This window comes from Quercus suber, unplaced genomic scaffold (genome assembly GCF_002906115.3).
Source record: "Quercus suber isolate HL8 unplaced genomic scaffold, Cork oak 2.0 scaffold_44, whole genome shotgun sequence".
Taxonomy (NCBI): domain Eukaryota; kingdom Viridiplantae; phylum Streptophyta; class Magnoliopsida; order Fagales; family Fagaceae; genus Quercus; species Quercus suber.
This window is the reverse complement of record NW_027069509.1, coordinates 1,889,408-1,911,554: the sequence shown is the minus strand read 5'-3', so window position 1 is coordinate 1,911,554 and position 22,147 is coordinate 1,889,408. Positions and strand designations below refer to the sequence as shown.

Genomic DNA, 22,147 nt, shown 5'->3' with positions numbered 1-22,147 from the left:
CCCAATTCTCATTGGAAAAGGAAGAGCATATTCAGGACCAGCTTCATTAATTCTCTATCGTCATTATAGGTTTTAATCTTTAGTTAGGGGTTGTTGACTACACGTGGAAAGCTGAAGATGGAGTTGAGTGCAAAAGCCTTATGTTGCTTAGCCATAAAGAACAAGGCGCATGCAATGCAAGTGCGCTTGTGATTGAAGTGAAAGCAACATTTTTAAATGCAATAGAGGACTATTTCTAAGATAGATCTTTTTCTTCTTCTTTTTTGCTGATTAAGCCTTGAATAACATAAAGGAGACAGAGATCAATACATGGAATTAGGGACTAGGAAATGGCACAATATATAGAAAATTAATTTATCAAATTTGGGATTTATTTAGTTCATTCTCACAAATAGTTTTGATCTGTTAAACAAAGGTTTTAGGTCCACAATCTAAATTCTACTTAGTTTATTTAATTTCTCAAATTATTTGTTACAAGAAGTGGATATTTTTGGTTGGCGTTTCCACAAAAAGCTTGAAACTTTTTTTTTTTTGGTTGGCAATTCGACAAAAAGCATGCGCATTTTGCATTACATAAACAAACATTAGTAAGCTAAAAAACAGAGGTGAACTTGAAGATCAAGATAGAAATTCTATGACCGTCACGCCAAGTTGTTTTTCTTTTTCATAAGAGTTTATAAAAATATTTTCTAAAAGGGCATTCATTAATTTTTCCATGTTTTATTAGAATCCAAAATTTATGTTGCGGTGGCTTGTTTTTAGCCATGAATTGATATGATGTTTGGATTTGAAGTTTCCTTTTGGATATTTGCATGAGTGGCTTTCATAATAGATTACTAAACCAACCAACCAACCCCCCTCCCCCTAAAAAAATAGATTCCAATTCCATTAAAGAAACGACGGCATGCCATGCCTAAAAGTGCAATTGGAGTTATTTAGCTTACTTGGCACAAAGGAACATTGATTCTTGTGGACATTGTCCTATATTGTTAAGAAATGAATTTAATTTTATAAGTACATCCTAATTATTTTAAACGGATGTGGAGCTTGTGATTATAATATTTAGGGTTCACCAAGAGTCTTGTAACTCAACTATAACATTTGGTGTTTCCAACGGAGACATCCATGATTCAAAATTCAAATCTCCCCACTCCAAATTATCCACATATAAAAAAAAAATTAAGAGTTCAAATCTTTCCACTTCCACTGTAACTTTTGAATTATAAATAATAATTATTAAAAAGAAAACCCAAATCCTTGGTCTAATTGATGGATAGAAATGCAATAGCAAGTTGTGTAATTAATGCTTCTATGGAGTTTTGAAATCTCCATCTAAACAAAGACATTTCAGCAGTCACCTTAGATTAATTAGTTGGCCAACAAATCCTTAAAAAAATAAGTTGGTAAACAAAGAGGCATATAATTAATATATATCAAATTGTCAATAACAGTTGGAATCGATTCAGATCAATCTGTGAGAAAATTATATGTGGGATATACCAATATATTGAGTGTTGCATCCTAATTCATTTTCGTAACCTCCATTTGCATCAAGACATGGCACATAATAAAAAATTTTAAAAATTAATTAATTAAACAGCAATACTAGACTTCATTAGATTCTCACTTCCATGTACCCTTATTCATAAAAAAATAAATAAAAAATAAAAAAGTCCTTATACCCTTCACTCTTATGACTCATAAAGTCTTGATTTTTTAATTCAATCACGCCTGGTACAAAGGGCCAATAAATCAGACAAATGCATTTATTTATATATTAAACTTTTTCCCCAATGAGATAGTGGGTCTAATCCTTTTATATATAATTATCCAAATTCTAAGGTTTCATGATGGCTTTAACAGGATATAAGGATAAGGGGGACTATATAAGCTTGAGAACTAATTCAATTGAGGCAATGATGTCATTTCCTCTTCAAGAAGGTGACCTCTCTTATCAACTCTCACCTTTAACTCTTTAAGGATATGATCATTAGACATGAAATTAACGTGAGGAATCTCGAGAATTACCAATAATAGCTAATATTATGAGTTTAAAAGTCTTGGGTATCTCAATAATAATTCATGAGATTCTAAAATTTCATCTAAGAATTAAGGTTTTTTTTTAAAAATTTATAATTTGATAATTGAGGGAGGAGAGAGACTTTTCGCAAAATTAAGATTTTTAATCTTTTGCATGTTGCACTTAAATGAAATTATAACAAATCCCTCTTAAAACTAGTTAACCATCCTTGCCTATTAAATCAAATCCTCTTTTTCCATTATAACTATCGAATAATTAATAATTAAAAATTAAAAAAAAAAACATTTTTTAACCAGTTTCACCTGCCATAATGCAGAGGTGTGTTGTTTCTATCCCATCAAATTTACATATATTTATAAGAGAACAAAACTTATGTACAGTACCTTAGGTGCTATTCCTTAAGTGTCCTTCTTAAGATTCTGTCATGTGGCTACTTAACTTAAAAAATACACTTTCATACATGAGAAAAAAGCTATATAGCAGAATCTTAAGAGATGAACAAACAACACTTAAGTATTGTACTTAAATCTTGTTTTTTATAAAACTAATTTTTTAATACATCCTGAACGTTAATATTTAATTTCTTCAAACAGTTAAATTCATAAATTTGTATATACAAACTCATAAAAATCTTTAATTCTCAAAAATAAAAATAAAAAAATCTTTGGGACCTAAAAGACCCCAACTTTCTTTTGATTAGCAAAAAATATTGAAAGGGAGTGGTAACTGGTAAAATTCTCTTTAATTGTATCTCCATTTTTTGACTGATTGAGTCCATAGATGTTAGAATAGAACTAAATGCTTCCAGTACAATTTTTTTTTTTTTTGAATAATTTTTTTTATTCAAGATAAAAATTATACTTTAAACTAATATAAACATATATACATTAAAACACCTTTCTAAAAATTTAAACCCCAATCTTTTTCCTCACCCCATAAAAATTTTGAACTCATAAAATGACCATCAGACCAGTCACACGGTTTGTTTTTTTTTTTTTTTTTTTTTTGACAATTGATTAGTGGTACTCGAATATGACCATCAGACCAGTCACACGGTTTGTTTTTTTTTTTTTTTTTTTTTTGACAATTGATTAGTGGTACTCGAAATCTAAACCGAAGTATTAAATGAAGAAAACAAATGCATTTATTAGTCGTCTACCTACTAAGGTGAGAGGTGATTCTCATCCTCGTCTGTTCTACATAGACTGCAACTCGACATTAGAATAATAAGTGGCAAATTCAGAGTCACATAGGCATAGCTAGCCCTCCCCTTTTTTCTGTGTCTCTCTCTCTATCTCTCTCGCTCTCTGCTCGTCACCTCTTCACATGTTCACTATAGGCAGAGGTCCAGTGGGGCACTCAAAATTATTGTTCCGAAAGTAATGGTGGGTGATAGTTTGATACCAGGCTACCAACCTCCAATTCTTTTTTTTTTTTTTTTTCTTAGCATATTACTGGCCACCCATCTACGATCTGGTATATGGTGGACCCGGCATATGTGCCGACTCACTCACACATTGACAGGTCACACACACTGTGGGGTCCGCTTATGTGTGAGAGAACTGACAGATATATCAAGTACAACATATAATTTTTTCCCATCTACATGCCCCTCAAAAAAAAAAAAAAAACACAAATAATTTTAGAATTTTCGATGTGACAAAGTTGTTATTAGCAGGTAAAGTATGACATTAGATTTAGTAAAGAATTAGTTAGAATTGCTGCGTCTTGGGTGTATTATAAAGTGAGTGGGTATAATAAAAAAATTAACTTTTTAAATGGTAAAATACCAACTCGTATACATCTTCAGACGTGAATGCTCTAATGATGAATTTATATTAGAATCAGTTAAAAAAAAAATCGTTAACTCAATTATTGCAAAAAATATTGTGAAATTTGTTGTGTTTTTATAAATACACGTATGGTAGCAGCTTTCTTAGTTTTAAGTAGTTCACCATTATCAATTATGATTGCTTTCCTTGGCCGTCTTCGTTTTGGTGAGAAGGCACTCTCTTTTGAGAGGCACTCCTGAATCAATGTAAAGTATTATTGAGATTAATATATATTAAAAAAAGAGAGGACCATAATCATAAAGTTTAACTATAAAGTGTGTGAATTTTGTAGTTTCTCACAAACTTTAATCCATGTGTTTTTTTTTTAAACCCACTTATCACGCTTTACCACCTTCAAATAAGAAGATGGTGCCGACTTTAATAGTCACATGTTTTAGGTATTTGAATGACTCATTCATTTCACCTAATTCATTTTCAATTGGATATTATAGCTATAGGCTATAGCCATGCAATGATATTGATTTGTAGACATAGTTTATCACTAATAAGTAACAACTACCACGTAATGATGGTGGTGAAAGGTTAAAGAAATACCCTTAATGAGTCCAAACTAATTAACATTTTAATTCATAGATTCAACTTCTAGCATCATCAAAGCATGCTTTGACATTTTGACAGTTTTTCTTGCTTCATAACTTGCCAAACTATATACAAACATGTAAAACTCAATTTCATATCCATTTTTGGTTTCAATGTCTGGGGTGTTGAACCAAATGCCATGACTTTTCTTCGAGGATAAAGATGGACCACTCCCAATATTTCCTTGTCAGCAATATGATAAAGCCAGAACTGTGAAGCACTGGTGCACACCAACCAAATAATATAATTCATTAATTTGCATAATAAACAGAAGCTTGGCCTCCTTGGAAAAAGTGTGCCAATGAATATGCAGAGATCATTATCACTTAGAGTTAGACCAACTCTGGTGGGGTTCACTTCTCTCACCCTGTCATCATCTTCACCTACCCTAACCACTATATGAAAAATTAAAAAAAAAAAAAAAAAAATGGTAGTTCCACTATGCAGTGAGCCAGTCACCAACCCAATGGACCTTATGGATTGAAGAACATATGTGGGCCATGACCTGTCATACCATTTGCATAGGTGGGTCAGAGAAATCAAATATTTATTTCTATCCTATTTTAAATATTTGAAAATAAAAAGATATAAGAAAATAGAAAATAATTTTATTTGGAGGTTTAATAAAACAAATTGTAATAGTAACCTTAATAGGGACATATTTGATATGTGGGCTATGAATTGTTATATTATGCACAATTGAGCCGTAGTCTTGGATGCATTTTGATTATGGAAATGGTCTTCACAATACTTGAGACTCAAAGATGTGTGAGATTCATCAAATATGGGAAGATTGTGCCATATGTCAGTTTCATAAGATGTTTTCTTTTGATTTGGCCCCAAAATGTCCAACCGGTAGCAACTTAGGAAATTCCAATTAGCCCTTTTTTTTTTTTTTTTTTTTTTTAAGGGGTGAATTAGTTCATGCTTTCTTTAATTCAAAAGCTAGGTAGTTACATCTTATAGGTACGTGATAATTGTGTTTCCATTTGTGACTTTGTGTCAGTGTGACCTTGTTTTTTAGTTTTGCCATATTGTCTTATTCCCAGGACATCTGAATCTAAACCAAGCTAAAAGAGATGATTAGTCTACGTCAATGGCAATTTCGTTAACATCTCCCTTCATTTATCAACTACCCATCTTCTTAATATATAATTTATTAATTAAAGTTTTTTTTTTGGTAACCTATTAATTAAAGTTAAGCAAGTTGCATGGTGAGTAAGCACAGAATAATACACCTGTCCTATCCTCCATAAAATATAGTACTTTTAGCCCCTTATTAGAAAATAAAATACTCAAAGTTTTTTAATAAATAATTCAATATTATTCTTGTGTAAATTTGATTAAACCTTTTATTCTTTTAGCTTTTTAACTTATTTATAATTTTAAAAGTATAATTTTTTACGCTATAATAATCTTTTTATCAATTTTCTATTAAAAAAAAGCTTTATTGTTAAAATATGTAATTGTAACAACTTATAATTGTATTTCTTTGAAACGGTTTTTTTTTTTTTTTTAAGGGACATTATAAGTAACTTGTTGAATTACTCAATTTAAAAAAAAAAATCATATTAAACACGTTTTGGCTTTTTTTTTTAAGGGACAACATAAGTTACTTGTTGAATTACTCAATTTACAACCAAAAAAAAGAGGAAAACTTTTATATTAAACTTTTTTCAAGGCTTTCTAGAAATAAAATTGTACCAATCTATATATATATATATATATACACACACACACACTAGCCTCATCTCACGCTTTGCGCATGCGATGAGGTTGTTTTTTTTTTTGGGTCTAGTGTCATAATTTTCATTTCTTTTTAAATTTTGGATAATTTTTTTTTGAGAGTCTAGATAAGTTTGTTTTGAAGATATAGATTAATAGGATAATGTCCTATTTTGTAGGCATTTTAAGTGAACTTGGAGATATATATTACGAGGTTATCTTCAAGATTTTTTTTTCCTGTTAAATCTAAGGTTTAGGGATATTTCTGAACCATATAAAAGTCCAGTCCAAAGAGAGAATCATCTTATTAATAGTATAAATATATATCTATACTACTATTTAAGAGGTTTCTCCTGTTTGGACTAAACATTTTTTTGGTTTCAAAATACCCTTACAACCTACATTTAAATAGAGGCAAAACTTGAGGATAACACTGTAAAATCATATCTCTAACTCTTACCTAAAACATTTGTTACAAATATATGATCACTCTTTTCTTCAAAACAACTACGTATAAGTTTATTGTTTTTTTTTTTTAAATAGAAAAACAAGTTAAACAACTCCACGTTACTGTTTTTTTTTTCCTTAAAAAAAAAAAAAAACCATCCTCACGTTTATCTTTTTATCAAAATTAAAAAAAAAAATCCTTAAGTTTATCAAAAAAAGAAAAAGAAAAAACTAAATAAATATATACAATTTAAACTGTTTTTAACTTCTTTTTTAAAAAACTAACTGCTCTTAACTTCTTATACTTATCTAAATTAACAATATCAAATCCTTCATTGTTCATGATTCTATCTCTATGGGTTGGAAGTCTTGAATCCAAGAGGCTTAATGTAATTTTTTTGTGTTTAAACATTAATGTTGTTTTGAAAGTCATATGTCTGATTTTAGGATCACTGCTAATGCATTATGTTGTTATTTAATTATTTTTATTCTTTTGTGTAGATGAATTTCTTGGTTAAGAACAAGGTCAAAATTTTATCTTGCTTTAGATAAGTCTTCACGTTTATCAAATTCTATCTTGCTTTAGTTTTTGATCTCTTACATTCTGTCTTTTTTTTTTCACCCGTAAGTTAAGGTTGGAGATGTGTTCCAACCTAGCAATACTGACGCGGCAGTAGGGATGAAGGGAGGACTGTAGCGAAAAGCAAGAAGAGAGAGACGAAGGGAGCATGAACTATGGAGGAACCACAACTAAAGCATATGCTTTGATGTTTTGTGACAATGCAATAATAGAATAGTTGCGTTCGAGTCTATTAATAGTGTTAGGTTGTCATCCATCGCTTCATGAGCTAATTTACGATGTGTGTGTGTGTGTTTTATTTATTTATTTTTTATTTTTATTTTTTTACTGGGGGTTATTGTTGAGAACTTCGATTCGGGTGGTAGTGCACAATTGCATAGGATAAGTCTTCATGTGTAGAGAGTCAGGATTTTTTTTTTTTTGAGAGAGTTAGGAAGTTAATCATGAAAAAAAAATTTGCATCCAAAACGCATAACACTTATCATACGACTAGGTATTTTTGTGATTAGAAAATGTAGTAATCCCAAATTATAATGAATGTAAATTATTAACTTTTACCCCAAAAAATAAAAGAGCCTCTGATAAACCATCCTCTAATAAACCATTACATATATCATTATACATATATATATATATATAATGATAAATCATTACATATTTTAGAAATGTATGATTTTAAAAAAGTGTAAACTAATTTCATGTATAATTTAAACCGTATAATTGTGATTTTTTTTAATTGTACTCATGCATATACACAGGTTACTACTACTACTCTCTCTCTCTCTCTCTCTCTCTCTCTCTCTCTCTCTCTCTCTCTCTCTCTCTATATATATATATATATATATGCAAAGTAGAGACAAAATCCAATTAGATTTCAAATTAAAATTCAATTAGAGTCTAATTTTGCGTCACGTGTCCCATTTAATCTAAATTTTTAAATTTTTGTGTCAAGTTATTTAATTTAGTGTAAAAATTTAAATTCAATTAAAGTTTAATTTTACGCCACGTGCCTCATTTAATGTAAGTTTATTAATTTTTGTGCCCCGAAAGTTTAATTCTATGTGGAAAACATGGAGTTCAATATAAACACACATAAAAAAAAACCTAATCATATATATATATATATATATAGAGAGAGAGAGAGAGAGAGAGAGAGAGAGAGAGAGAGAGAGAGAGAGAGAGAGAGAGAGAGAGAGAGAGAGCAATTAAATTTTAAATTGGAGTCTATTTTTGCGTCACGTGTCTCATCTAATTTTTAAATTTGTGTTTCAAGTGAATTTTTAGTTGCAAAAATCAAAGAGTCTAAATTAAATTAGATTCTAAATTGAATTTTAGTTGTAGTTCAATTTTGTGCCATGTGTTCCACCTAATTTTTTAATTTTTGTAGCAAGTGAATTATTTGGTACAAAAATCGAAGAGTCTAGATTCATTTAGATTCTAAATCATGTCTAATTTTGCGTCATATATCTCATCTAATTTTAAATTTGTGTATCAAGTGAATTATTAGATGCAAATATCAAAGAGTATAAATTCAATTAGATTCTAAATTGAATTTTAATTGAAGTTCAATTATGTGCCATGTGTCCTGTCTATTTATTTTTTAATTTTAATAGAAAGTGAATTATTGGGTGTAAAAATCGAAAAGTTTATATCCAATTAGATTCTATTATATATATATATATAATATTAATAGGTAAAACTTAAAGAAACTTCAATTAGAATTTGAAATTAGAATTCAATTTTGCGTTATATGTCTAAATTTATGTGGAGACCACACCATAATTTTCCACTTAAGTTTATATCATGTGTCCACTTAAGTTTTTTAATTTTTATGCCAAGTGAGTTAATGAGTACAAATACTAAGAATTTAATATTAATGAATTATAAAAAAAAAAAAAAAAAACTAATCACATTTACTCAATAAAAATCACTACATGTTCTATCTTATTAAAAATTAGGAAAAAATTATCATAATTATTATTAAATTTAGGTAAGAATTTTAATATGTAACTAATTACTTTTACTTTTTAAAAAAAATTAATTTGACTAATTATTTTTATTTTTATGATAAAATTTTGTTTAATCTTAAATGTATTTATAAGTTTTCGCATGTGTTACATGCTATTTTTTTTAATAATTCATTTTTAAAAAGTTTTAATACTACTTTTATGGGAAATGAAAAAAACTGTCAAAATATTAATTACTTTTTTTTCTATTTCTCATAAAAACTCTATTTAAATGAATCATTAACTAGTGTCTTAAGGACATTCATTAGTATTTTTCTAATTTTAAATGCATCAATGTGTATGCATAAGTCACATACTAGTTTATAAATAAAGAATGAAATTACAATCCCACTAACGGTTGAAAAAATTGACAAAAATAACTTATTTGAAGAGTTCAAAAAAGTAAATCATGAAAGCAGGAGAATAATCAAATATTAATAAAGCATTCAATCCAGATATTAATCTGGGCGGTTTATTTAAAATAAATAATAAAAGAACCCCCTAAAATATTAAATATTTAAACCCCACTTCTATTCCTCTCTCAGCTTGACTTTCAGTAGTTTCTGAATTCCGACCAATCACGCAACCAGACATCACAATATCCTCCAATCACACAGAAAAGCAAAAAAAAAAAAAAAAAAAAAACATTCTTGTTAAAAACACAAAGCACACCTAGAGAAAACATAAACATACACACGCAGACATAAACACAAACACATAGAAAACACAAAACACAAGACACAAACACCAAAAAAAAAAAAACTATCTTGCTTAGTCCCAGCGATCATAATCGAAGTGTTTAAGGCTAAAATGGCTGTTTCTGTACAGAGTAGTACGTGGGACAGTGTGATAGACATAACAGAGGTGGCACAGCAAAAGGGTATGGATCCTCTGCTCTGGGCGTTACACTTGTCATCGAGCTTGAGCTCAACAGGAGTGGCTTTGCCTTCTGTGGAGCTCGCTGACGTGTTGGTTTCCTACATTTGTTGGGACAACAACGTGCCTATTCTATGGAAGTTTTTGGAAAAGGCTTTGATGCTTAATATTGTGCCCCCTATGCTCCTCCTTGCTCAGCTCTCTACCAGGTTGGTTTGTTTGTTTGTTTCTGTGTTCTGTTTTGCTGCTTGTTTAAAATGGTTTTTTTTTTTTTTCCTTTTTCTTTTTTTTGGGTTTTTGTGAGTTGAAATGGGGTATTCTTATGTGGGTATTAGAGAAAGTTGGTGAATTTGTTTGAATATTATTGTTTTCTTTCTTTCTTTTTTTGAATGTTTAGGGTGTGTGATGCTTCTTAGAGCTTGTGTTATTTGATGAGTTTTTGATTGGTTTGGGACTGTTGATTGTACTGTGTTTGGTTCCTGAGAAAATGGAGGAAAATAAAGTAATGTCTAGGGTCAAGAGTGTATTGGTTTTCCCTTTTGTTTTTGTTTGTTTGTTAGTTCTGTTTTTTGTTTCCAATGGTTTTGTTTTTTGTTTTGTTTTTGGTGGGGGGATTTGAAATGGGGTATTCCTTGGTGGGTATTGGCGAAAGTTTGTGAATTTTTTTGAAATTTTTTTTTTTATTTTCTTTCTATTTTTGAATATTTTGGGTGTTTGATGATTCATGGTACCTGTGTTATTTGATGAGTTTCTGATGCAGTTTGGGACTGTTGACTGCACTGTGTTTGGTTCCTAAGAAAATGGAGGATGATAAAGTAATGTCTAGAGTCAAGAGGTTATTGGTTTTGTTCTTAAAAGCTGAGAATAAGCCAAATGATTGTTTTGAGCTCACTTTATCGAAATTTGAGGATAAAAGTGCTATTTTTGTTTCTGTTTGACATCAAGATTCTGAATTTCTTTCTTGTTCATTTCCCCCGTTATTCCTTTCTCTCTGTTGGTCATTCTTTTCTTTTTTTTTCACCTCAAGATTCTGAATTTACGTTTTGTTTATTTCCCCATTGTTTCTCTCTCTGTTTGACAAGTTGTTATCTTTCCAGTCGTACCAAATTCTTTCAGTTTGGCCTACGAATGAAAATGAGTGTTGCGTGTAATGCTTGATGTCAAATTTGATTCCAAGAAGTAATAGAAAGCAACTTTTATTGTATTTGGCTCATTTGACTAGTAGAGCATTGGTTCCCTCGGGTCATGCACAACATATCTAATACTTTCAGTCTCTCACGTCTTTTTTTTTTTTTTCCTTTCCTGCATCTTCTTCCAATCAACATAGACCTGAGCTTTTGTTTATAGCACATTACAATACTTATCAAATGGCATTTTCCTATGACCTTGATTTTGCAATATTCATGAGCACAAAATTGTTTTTGTTTATTTATTTTGGGACTGAATGGCATCGACATTCTTGATTTAGTTTAGAATCAATTTCAGCAGCTCTCATTGAGTTATTGAGTAGTTCTACCCTCGGTTTGGGTCTTGGAAGGATGGGGGAGAGGAAAAAAAAGGTGACTGGAGTGGAGATTGTTTCTTAGTATTTTTCAGGCTCTCCTTCCTTTGATATCCAAATGGAGGTTTCATAATTCATGAGATAACTTTTCATTAATAATATATCTCTTGTTGAGATGCTGTAATTTTCTTGTTTACTCTTGTGAAGTGGCTTATTTATCTATCAAATATGAAAAAGGATCCACACGTAGAAAGTAATTATGACTTGGAGGCTTGGCTGTCTTGTTTGGCACATTCACATTTATAGTATTGTTATTTTTTATTTTCTGCAGGGTCATTCCAAGTAGACATTCTCGGCCAGCAGCATATAGGCTTTATCTTGAACTCCTTAGGAGACACGCTTTTACACTTAAATATCAGATAAATGGACCAAATTATCATAAGTAAGTTATATTTATTAACTTATTTATATATTTATATTCTACTTGGTTCACATTGTCAATATAATTAAGCTCTTTTCTGTTGCCATCTAACTTATAGAATTACCGTTGTGTTCTGACAGACCATTTGTATTGCACCACGCCCCCCCCTCCCAAAAAAAAAAAAAAAAAAAAAAGGAAGAAGGAAAAAAAAAGAAAGAAAGATAGGATCATGAGAATATTAAATAATTTGAAACTTTTAAGTTTTACATATGGCATTGTATACAACGAAGATTTTCAAATATTTTTTTGGTTAATGGCAGTCACCTTCTAATTAGTAATTATATACTGAAAAATTATAGAACTGTCTTTATTAAAACCTTGTGGAAGTACTTTAGACAGTAGGCAACGCAATCATAAATGGTCTTGCTAGGGTACCTATTCCCACAACATTGCCAAAGATGGCTGTGATGGTAAGGAGAACAAGAACTTGAGACGTCAAGCTCATTATGCATAATTTTGTCAGTTAAACAACATCGCCAATTTTTCATCTTTCCCATTCTACACCCAATATCAAGAGAATTTGAGGGTATTTTGAGTATCAAAAAGTAGGAATTCAAACAGGAGAAGACCCTTCAATGTCCTTACAGCGCTAGATGTTATGACTGATTAAAAGGTATTTATGCTCTGTGGTTATCTTTAATTAGTAGGCTTTTAAACTGGTTCTCACCTCTCATGATTCAACAGCTAATGAGGTCCCCATTGTTCTAAACCCTTAATGTGTGCTTAGGCCTTTTTAACAGCTCTGGTCTACAACACATAAAGTTGAAATACAGAGAAGAAATGAAAACTAGCTACGGTAATTGCTAAGGAATAGGAAACCAGAGCTTTCCATGTTGGCTTGAACTGAAATCTTCTCTTTGGGATGGTGCATGTTGGATGCATCACTGGCTGTAACTTTTATTCATTTTTGTTTATTATCTTTAATAAATTCACAAATTTTCAATGAGTTTCTGTGAAAATTTTATTTTATGTAGTACTACATAATTTGAATAAGAATAGAAGAGCTCTACAATTCAAGTGTAATGATGTTGTTTTCAAATTTTTTTAGTTTACTATCTCTTAATTAATTCACAAATATTAAATAATTTTTTTATGACATTTATTTATGTGATACACATGAATCATATAATAACAATAAAACCCCAAAATTGAAAATTCATGTTTGATGAATTTGCTCTCATTTAATTTATACCGCTTGTTTTCCATTGTAATTTTCTATCATAAAGTTTTCTAGTTTCTAACCTTTAAAAAAAAAAAAAATTTATGCAGGGTCATGAAATCGATAGATGCCGTTCTTCAACTTTCACAGGGATATGGTATGCCCGTGAGTGAACCCGGGATTCTTGTGGTTGAATTTATCTTTTCAATTGTGTGGCAGTTGCTTGATGCAACATTAGATGATGAAGGCTTGCTAGAACTTACCTCAGATAAGAAGTCCAAATGGATAATTAAATCTCAAGAAATGGAAATAGATCGTAATGATAGTTTTGATGAGAAGAGGGCTGAACTTCAGGAGAGATTGCAAAATTTAAATACTGTGATGGCCATTGAATTAATAGGGGAATTTCTACAAAATAAAGTAACTGCGAGAATTCTTTACTTGGCTCGTCGAAACATGTATGTGGATTTCCCTTTTAATAACTTCCTTCTCAAACTCTGTTCATTTTACTTTAATTGCATGCAAGTGAAATCACACTGGATGACTCTTATGCTTAACAGGTCAAGCATTGGATAGGGAGTGTTATTCTATGAAAGAAGTTTCCAAAATAGTTGTCCTATATTTTCAGTGAATCCTGCTTTGTTATTCCATTCAATTCCATTTTTATAATTTTATGAAGTCATAACAATCATGTCTCTTCATAACTACCATAATCATATTTCTATTCGGTCTTCTCTTGAATGAAAGAAATTTGGCTAATAGTCCCTGCTACATTGTCAGGTCCTCACATTGGCTAGATTTCATCCAGCGATTACAGTTGCTTCAAGCAAATTCCTCAGCATTAAGAAATTCCAAAACTCTAACTCCTGAATCTCTTCAGCAGTTGACTTCAGATGCTCGAATAGTATTGTCTCGAGAATGCAAAACAAGTTCACTACAAAAGTTTCATGCAGTTATGGCTTTTGGATCTCTCTATTCCTCTGCTGGTCTATGCCAAGGAGCTAGCCGTTCTGCTCTTTGGCTTCCTCTTGATCTCTTATTAGAAGATGCCATGGATGGATATCAAGTAAATGCAACATGTGGCATTGAAATAATTACTGGTAAATTCAGAGTTTGTTCATAGTCCTTGACATGAATGTTAATAGAAATGATGTCAGATCTGTTCTTCCAAATCCAATGTCTATAAAAATGATAATTTTAAGGTTTCAAATTGTGCAGGTTTGATTAAAACCCTTCAAGCAATAAATGGCACCACCTGGCATGACACCTTTTTAGGTCTTTGGATAGCAGCTCTTCGTCTTGTTCAAAGGGTTAGTATTCGTCATGATTGTACTAATCAATTTCATTTATTTCTTTGAGTATATGTCAAATATTTTTGACATCACAATGATTTCTTATTTCATTTGAGTATCGTGTCCTACTCCTTAAATTGTCCTGTTCTCTTTAGCCTTAGACCTGACTCAAATTTTTGTGTTTTTAGAAGTTTTTGTCTAACATCAATCTTTGAGTTTTCTTCCCTATCTTAATTGATCAGTAATCTGGAGAAGTTTTAAGCATTTTGGGGGGAAAAACACCTGTTTGGTTCAGTGAAGTGCCCTTTTTATTTTCTATATATATAAGAAATGGTATTTTATTGATGAAAAAAAGAGAGCCCATGTACGCAGAAAGTGTACAATGGGAACAAGAACTTCAAGTACATACAGATACAATGTTTAGGGTGAAGAGATTGTTACTATCTAGGTTTCCAGTGGAGATATATATATATATACACATCACTCTAAAAGTTTTATTTTACATTTTCTTAATTATAAATCTTTTCAAATTCTAAATATTTTTCTTGTCAGGAAAGAGATCCCATTGAGGGTCCTATGCCTCGCCTTGATACTCGCTTATGCATTCTATTGTCTGTCACAACCCTTGTGGTTGCTGATCTCATTGAGGAGGAGGAAAGTGCACCTGTTGATGAAACAGAATGCGGCTCCACGAATCATTGGAAAGAAAAAAAGGTTACCGGGAAGTGCCGCAATGATTTGGTCTCAAGCCTACAGATACTAGGGGATTATCAGGGCCTGTTGACTCCACCTCAATCTATTGTTTCTGCTGCCAATCAGGCTGCTGCAAAGGCAATGTTATTTGTTTCAGGCATCAATGTGGGGAGTGCATACTTTGAGTGCATCAATGTGAAGGACATGCCTATCAACTGTTGTAAGTGATATTTGATTCTTATTAACAATAGATCATTTAATGAATTTCTTCAGTTAGAGGAAAGGTTGGACCAACAGCCAATGGGAATATGGTAGTAAGTAGTAACTAGCTAGGTCTAATCCTGGTGCCTCCCAAGAGTACTAGTAATTCATTCTAGATGATATTGCGTCCCCTCTCTGTTCTTAACATTCTCACTGTTGAAAATGAATTATGATGTATCAAATTGCCTTGATGATTTAAATGAGGCTTAGGAAAATCATAAAGAACAGAATAGTATTTTTTATTTTTTTTTATTTTTATAAGTAAATAAAATTTTATTTCAAGTCATAAAAAGGAGTCACCCAGGTATACAGAAAGTATACAGCAGTGGTCCAACCTAAGAAAAAATGTTTAATTTTGTTCAACTGTTCAACTATAAAGAACAGAATAGTTCAACAAAATTAAACATTTTTTCTTAGGTTGGACCGCTAGAACCTTTTAGAGTGTTTCCATTCCTTGTTCTATCTGTTGTCTGTTCTAATATTCTCGTTGAGACATCCATTTTCTTTCCCCAATATTACCGATTATGTATTTACTTTATTTTTTGGCTACGTTCTTTCCTTACTCTAATATTATTCAATCAATATGTATCTTTGCATTTGTGTTTTGTTCTTTTTTCATGGGGCCAGTGTTAGTCTTCAAGATATATCTTCTACTTTTTCTAATCTTAGTTCTATACTAATATTTCAGCTGGAAACTTGCGTCATTTGATAGTTGAAGCTTGTGTTGCTAGAAACCTACTGGATACATCTGCATATTACTGGCCAGGTTATGTGAATGGATGCATCAATCAAATACCTCATGCTCTGCCTGCTCAAGCCCCTAGTTGGTCATCATTTATGAAGGGTGCTCCACTCACTCCAGTATTGATAAATGCTTTGGTTTCAACTCCTGCTACAAGGTATACTCTTTCTGGTTCTTATTCTTAAGTACTGTAGTTAATAAATCTGTGATACCCCATATTTTGCGGATTGGATTGGTTTGTTTTAGTGTGTGGTGTGCGGGCATGTGTTAAGTCCCACATCAGTTGTTTACTAGGTGGATGTTGGATTTATAAGTGATTATGAGGAACCCAGCTGCAACTATAAGTATAGATGTGGCTAGCACTTTCTTCCCGGTTTCTACAAGTCACCCTGTTGAGTTATTTAGATTCTAGGGTTTGTCCTAAAGGGGTGCATTAAATGGTAAATTGCATATCCTTTCTTGAAAAATATGCTTAATTAACTAGTCATATGATTGTTGGACATTCCAATTTGCGAAGTTCATTGATTTAAAATATATATATACGAGTATAATGGATTTTTCCTTCAGCCATTAACAATTATGATCCATTCACTTTATAAATGGGGTTCCAATATACGAAAAATATATAGATGATCTCTATGTGGTGAACTTTTAGATTACTAATTAATGTCTTTAACTATGGCCTGGTCTTCAGTTATTCCTTTTTCTCTCCTGAAGCCAGGTATATCAAATGCTCTTTTTTGTAAATCTACCCAAAGGTAAATTCACTGAATTTAAGCTCATGGATTTGATGGAAGCTTAGCAGAACTCGAGAAAATATTTGAGGTTGCAGTCAATGGATCAGATGATGAGAAGATATGTGCTGCTACTATACTTTGTGGGGCCTCTTTAATTCGGGGTTGGAATATACAGGTAACAAAGTTGAACTTTTACATACCATATTTTAAATTCTTTGTTCCTGAATAGCTACACAACTAGTTTCTTTACCCTTGCATATTATTGATACCTAGCATTTCTTTATTTCTTTCTTTTTAATTTTGCTTTTAGTAATAAGGGCACTGCACAACTACTCTAATAACTTTAAGTTCTGCATTTCATGCAGGAACACACTGTTCATTTCATTACTAGACTATTATCTCCTCCAGTTCCTCCAGGATATTCTGGGAGTGACAGCCACTTGATTGGTTACGCTCCAATGCTGAATGTAATAATTGTCGGAATAACTTCTGTTGATTGTGTTCAGATCTTCTCTCTACATGGCTTGGTACTTTCTTCAATGCTTTTCCTTGACTAAGAAGGGTTTTTTTTTTTTTTTTTTTTTTTTTTCAGAGAAATAGCATCTAGTGGGCTTCCAAGAGAAAATTAGAGAAGTTAAGGGCAAGCAAGAATGGATTGAAATACAGACAGGTTTCACTTTCTGCATCAATGACTCAGGTGAAACTTGCAGCTGCCCTTGGTGCTTCTTTGGTATGGTTATCTGGAGGCTTGAGTCTAGTCCAATCCTTGATAAAAGAAACCTTGCCTTCTTGTTTATATCTGTTCACGGATGTGAGCCGGAAGAAGGGTCAGAAGGGATGGTTGCAATGCTTGGGGATATGCTCTTGCCTACTTCACAGTGCTTTGTTTGGCTTTTACTTGGGGTGTTGACNGGGTTTTTTTTTTTTTTTTTTTTTTTTTCATGTGTAATGGAACCAATAAATAATTGCGACAATGTGAGTGGTATCATTAAACTTGAAAATACTCTAGAATAAGGAAAGGCCAACAGAAAGTAAACTAAAACATAATTAAGACATGATGACATACATTTTAATAATGTTGAGACTTTGCAAAGCATTATGCAACTAGGTTTGCTTGCCTTTGACTGAATACATCAGTTGAGTGTATTATTGGCTACCAAATGAAGCATGGTTATGAAATTGAAAGAGGAAATGGGGATAGAGGCTCAAGGAACAAATTTAATAATCAGAAATTAGCACATTTAGTAATGCAATAATGACAGGAGTAGACATGTGGTTTATGATTAATATCTCTAGCCAAGTGTTGAATCTTCAATTAAATTGACTTGGAATTGGATTGCATTTATTTTCAAACTCCAGTGATTCTACACAAGGGTGTTAATGAGTGAGAATGTTAGGTCAGCTACAAAATAATGTTGCTTTTCTGAATTTCTTGCCAGGTTCCGCAACTTGCATGTTCACTGATGCCAATCTGTGAGGTTTTTGGATCATGTGTACCAAATGTCCCATGGACTCTCACAAATGGGGAAGAAATTTCTGCTCATGCTGTGTTTTCAAATGCATTTATTCTTCTTTTGAAGCTATGGAGGTTTAATCATCCTCCTCTAGAACATGGAGTAGGAGATGTACCCACAGTTGTATCCCAACGAACTCCTGAATACCTTCTATTATTACGAAACTCCCACCTAGTATCTTCTGGGAATGTAAACAAAAATCGAAATAGAAAAAGACTCTCAGCGGTTGCAAGTTTATCATCTCCACAACCCATATTTGTGGATTCATTTCCAAAATTGAAAGCATGGTATCGGCAGCATCAAGCATGCATAGCTTCAACATTATCTGGTCTTGTTCATGGAACACCAGTTCATCAGATTGTTGATGGGCTTCTTAATATGATGTTTAGGAAGATTATTAGAGGAAACCAATCCTTAACTTCAGTTACATCTGGAAGTAGTTGTTCTTCGGAACTGGAAATGAGGATACTTCTTTAAGACCTAAATTGCCTGCCTGGGATGTACTGGAAGCTGTTCCCTTTGTTGTTGATGCTGCTTTAACAGCCTGTGCTCATGGAAAACTTTCTCCTCGTGAACTGGCTACAGGTTAGTGTGTGTGTTGGTTTTTGCCGGTTATAAATGTAAAATTTGGGAAAACAAAATCAAATGAATTTTATACTTGAATTTCTTTTAAATTACAATTGGGACCTAAGATGATCTTTGCAACTGTAAATAAAGTTTATACGACAGGATATTTATGATATACTCAAATCACCATTATTGATTTAACATGTAAGTAAATGACAAAATATGTTCTTTGGTTGGTCGATGTTGCACCCAGTTGTTGATCAAAACAGATTCCTTTTAAAATAGGGTAGTGTTATAATTTATAAGTTTTCAATATTTTCAGGTCTGAAAGATTTAGCTGATTTTCTCCCTGCATCTTTGGCAACTATTGTGAGCTACTTTTCATCTGAAGTAACCAGGGGTATTTGGAAACCAGTTTTCATGAATGGAACAGATTGGCCTAGCCCTGCTGCAAATTTGTCTAATGTTGAAGAACAAATTAAGAAAATCCTTGCCACCACTGGTGTTGATGTCCCAAGTCTTGCTGCAGGTTTTCTCTTGTAAACATTATAACTTCTCAATTATTAGTTTTGCATGTCTAGACATCAGCCAAAGACCTTTACTTCTGTGTCTGCCATTGTCAAAGATGTCCAAAGTCAGAAGCTTAGTGATAAATATAATCAATCCTGATTATTATAATACTTAAGATCTCCTTATTTAGGATTCAAGCTGTGTCAATCAAAATTCATGTTTTTTTAACACCGCACCAAACCCCCCCCCCCCCCCCCCCCACACACACACACACAAATTAAAAATAAATAAAAAACCAGAGAATCCCTTACTTATCATGTCTTACAGGATTAAGATGATTATACTTATCAAAAATAGTATTAAGATGATTATGAGCTATTGAAATTGGCTTCTTGGAGGTCTTTCTTTTCTTTATATAGAGTTAGTTCTCCAGTATTCTGATAGAGAAATGGTTCTCGCAGGTGGAAGCTCTCCATCTACACTTCCACTTCCCCTGGCTGCCTTTGTGAGCCTTACAATAACCTATAAAATTGACAGAGCCTCAGAACGTTTTCTCAATTTGGCTGGCCCAGCCTTGGAGTCCCTTGCAGCAGGTTGTCCGTGGCCTTGCATGCCAATCGTGGCTTCCTTGTGGACCCAAAAGGCAAAGCGCTGGAGTGACTTTCTTGTCTTTTCTGCATCTCGAACTGTCTTCCTCCACAGCAGTGATGCAGTGGTTCAGCTCCTTAAAAGCTGCTTCACTGCCACACTTGGTCTGAATGATGCACCTATTTCAAGCAGTGGTGGTGTTGGCGAACTTCTTGGCCATGGATTTGGATCCCATTTCAGCGGTGGGATTTCTCCTGTTGCTCCGGGTATTCTTTATCTACGTGTTTTTCGATCCATTAGAGATATTGTGTTCGTAACAGAAGAGATTATTTCTCTCTTGATGCATTCTGTCAGAGAAATAGCATCTAGTGGGCTTCCAAGAGAAAATTAGAGAAGTTAAGGGCAAGCAAGAATGGATTGAATCAACATCATCTGCATCAAAGCGGCGCCCAAAAATCCTTGGGACACACATGAAATTCCTGGCAAGTGCACTTGATGGGAAAATTTCACTTGGTTGTGATTGGGCCACTTGGCGTGCTTATGTCTCAGGATTCGTGACCTTGATGGTTGGCTGCACACCAAATTGGGTACTAGAGGTAGATGTAGATGTCTTGAAGAGACTGAGTAGTGGGCTGAGACGGTGGAATGAGGAGGAGCTTGCTTTGGCATTGCTGGGGATAGGTGGGATTGGTTCAATGGGTGCAGCTGCTGAACTGATAATAGAAAATGAGATGTAAATTCCTCTCCCTCTTTTCAGTAATTTTTTTTAGGATGGCCTCTGTTCTATATAGAATGTAATTGTACATTAATCCCTCATAGGAAAGTTTTTTTAGGAATAAACTTCCATTTTGTATAGTTAAGGTTCTAAAGTTTATCCAATGGAAAAGCTTCACCCTCGAGAATGGGAAAATTGTCCAAAAGGGACTCATATTTGTGCGACATAATTTCTTTGACCATAAATTCCTTCTTGGAAAGTTGTCAGCCAGTTAAATTTATTTCATCTTCTGCTTATAATCAATCCATTTTGGCTAAGGCTTTGAAGCTTAACATGAGGTACAGTATTCTTATATATATAATGAATAAGCGGATAATGAGTTTTAAGAAAGCACTCAATTCTGAGATGAGTCGAGAGATTTTGTAAGTTTCATCTATTCAGCAACAGACACTTAACTCTAGTGAATTTAATTGAGTTTTATTATGCTGCCTTTACAAGTAATGTCCATTCTGGTCTATTTGTGTTTTTAGTCTCAAACTCACTAAAAACGTATACTATATACTTCATTTACTTAGATAAAATATCTTTGGGCCTCTTAAACTTTATTGGATAGTAAGCCAGCCACAGCAACATGCGTTATACTTTTTATAAATTACTAGCATTGGCTGCACGCGCAAGGCTCGTGCTGCCCTACTAGTGAGAAAATTAATATAGATTTTACGTGTAAAATCGTGAATTTTGGCTCACTCAATTTGATTATATTAAAAAAGAAGTTTAATGTAGCTCACCCAATTTTGGCTCACTCAATAAACCAAAAGCACTGTAGCTCCAGTGTTATCCATCAATAATAGCTTACTTATGATTTGTTGTGAAATTAATGTTAGAATGTTCTGGATTTAACATTTTTTATTTGATATATAAGAAACTGAGATTTCAAAAATTGTGAAAATATTGTGATAACAATAAGTGTTGTAACATTTTTTTTAAACATTTATTTTCAGTTGTAGTTGGCTACAGCCTCATATTTTATTATTTTATTTTGACTTGTAAGAAATTGACACATCAATAATTGTGGATATATTGTAAAATTTGTTGTGTCAGTATAACAATATAAATGTCAGCTTACATCAATATTTAAAAGAAAAAAAAACACAAACCCATTACTGAAAAAAAAATGACTAACTAAACCAAAGCATTGTTCTAGCTACAGTGCTGCACAATGCAAAAACACTGGATGTACAGTGCTAAGACACTGTGTGTGCATTCGCGCTTTTATTATA

The 22,147-nt window shown here is 32.5% G+C and overlaps 1 protein-coding gene across 1 annotated transcript; it reads left to right on the top strand.

Moving 5' to 3' along the window:
* Window positions 1-9,777: 9,777 nt before the first annotated feature.
* LOC112006269 (mediator of RNA polymerase II transcription subunit 33A) lies at window positions 9,778-21,080 on the top strand. The gene is given in 15 exon segments (XM_024038555.2): window positions 9,778-10,316; window positions 11,940-12,050; window positions 13,359-13,706; window positions 14,029-14,348; window positions 14,467-14,558; window positions 15,093-15,453; window positions 16,183-16,393; window positions 17,034-17,148; window positions 17,339-17,500; window positions 18,413-18,932; window positions 18,935-19,072; window positions 19,377-19,583; window positions 20,026-20,535; window positions 20,538-20,569; window positions 20,572-21,080. Coding segments are annotated over 15 exon segments (3,720 nt in total). The 5' UTR covers window positions 9,778-10,041; the 3' UTR covers window positions 20,890-21,080.
* Window positions 21,081-22,147: the final 1,067 nt, after the last annotated feature.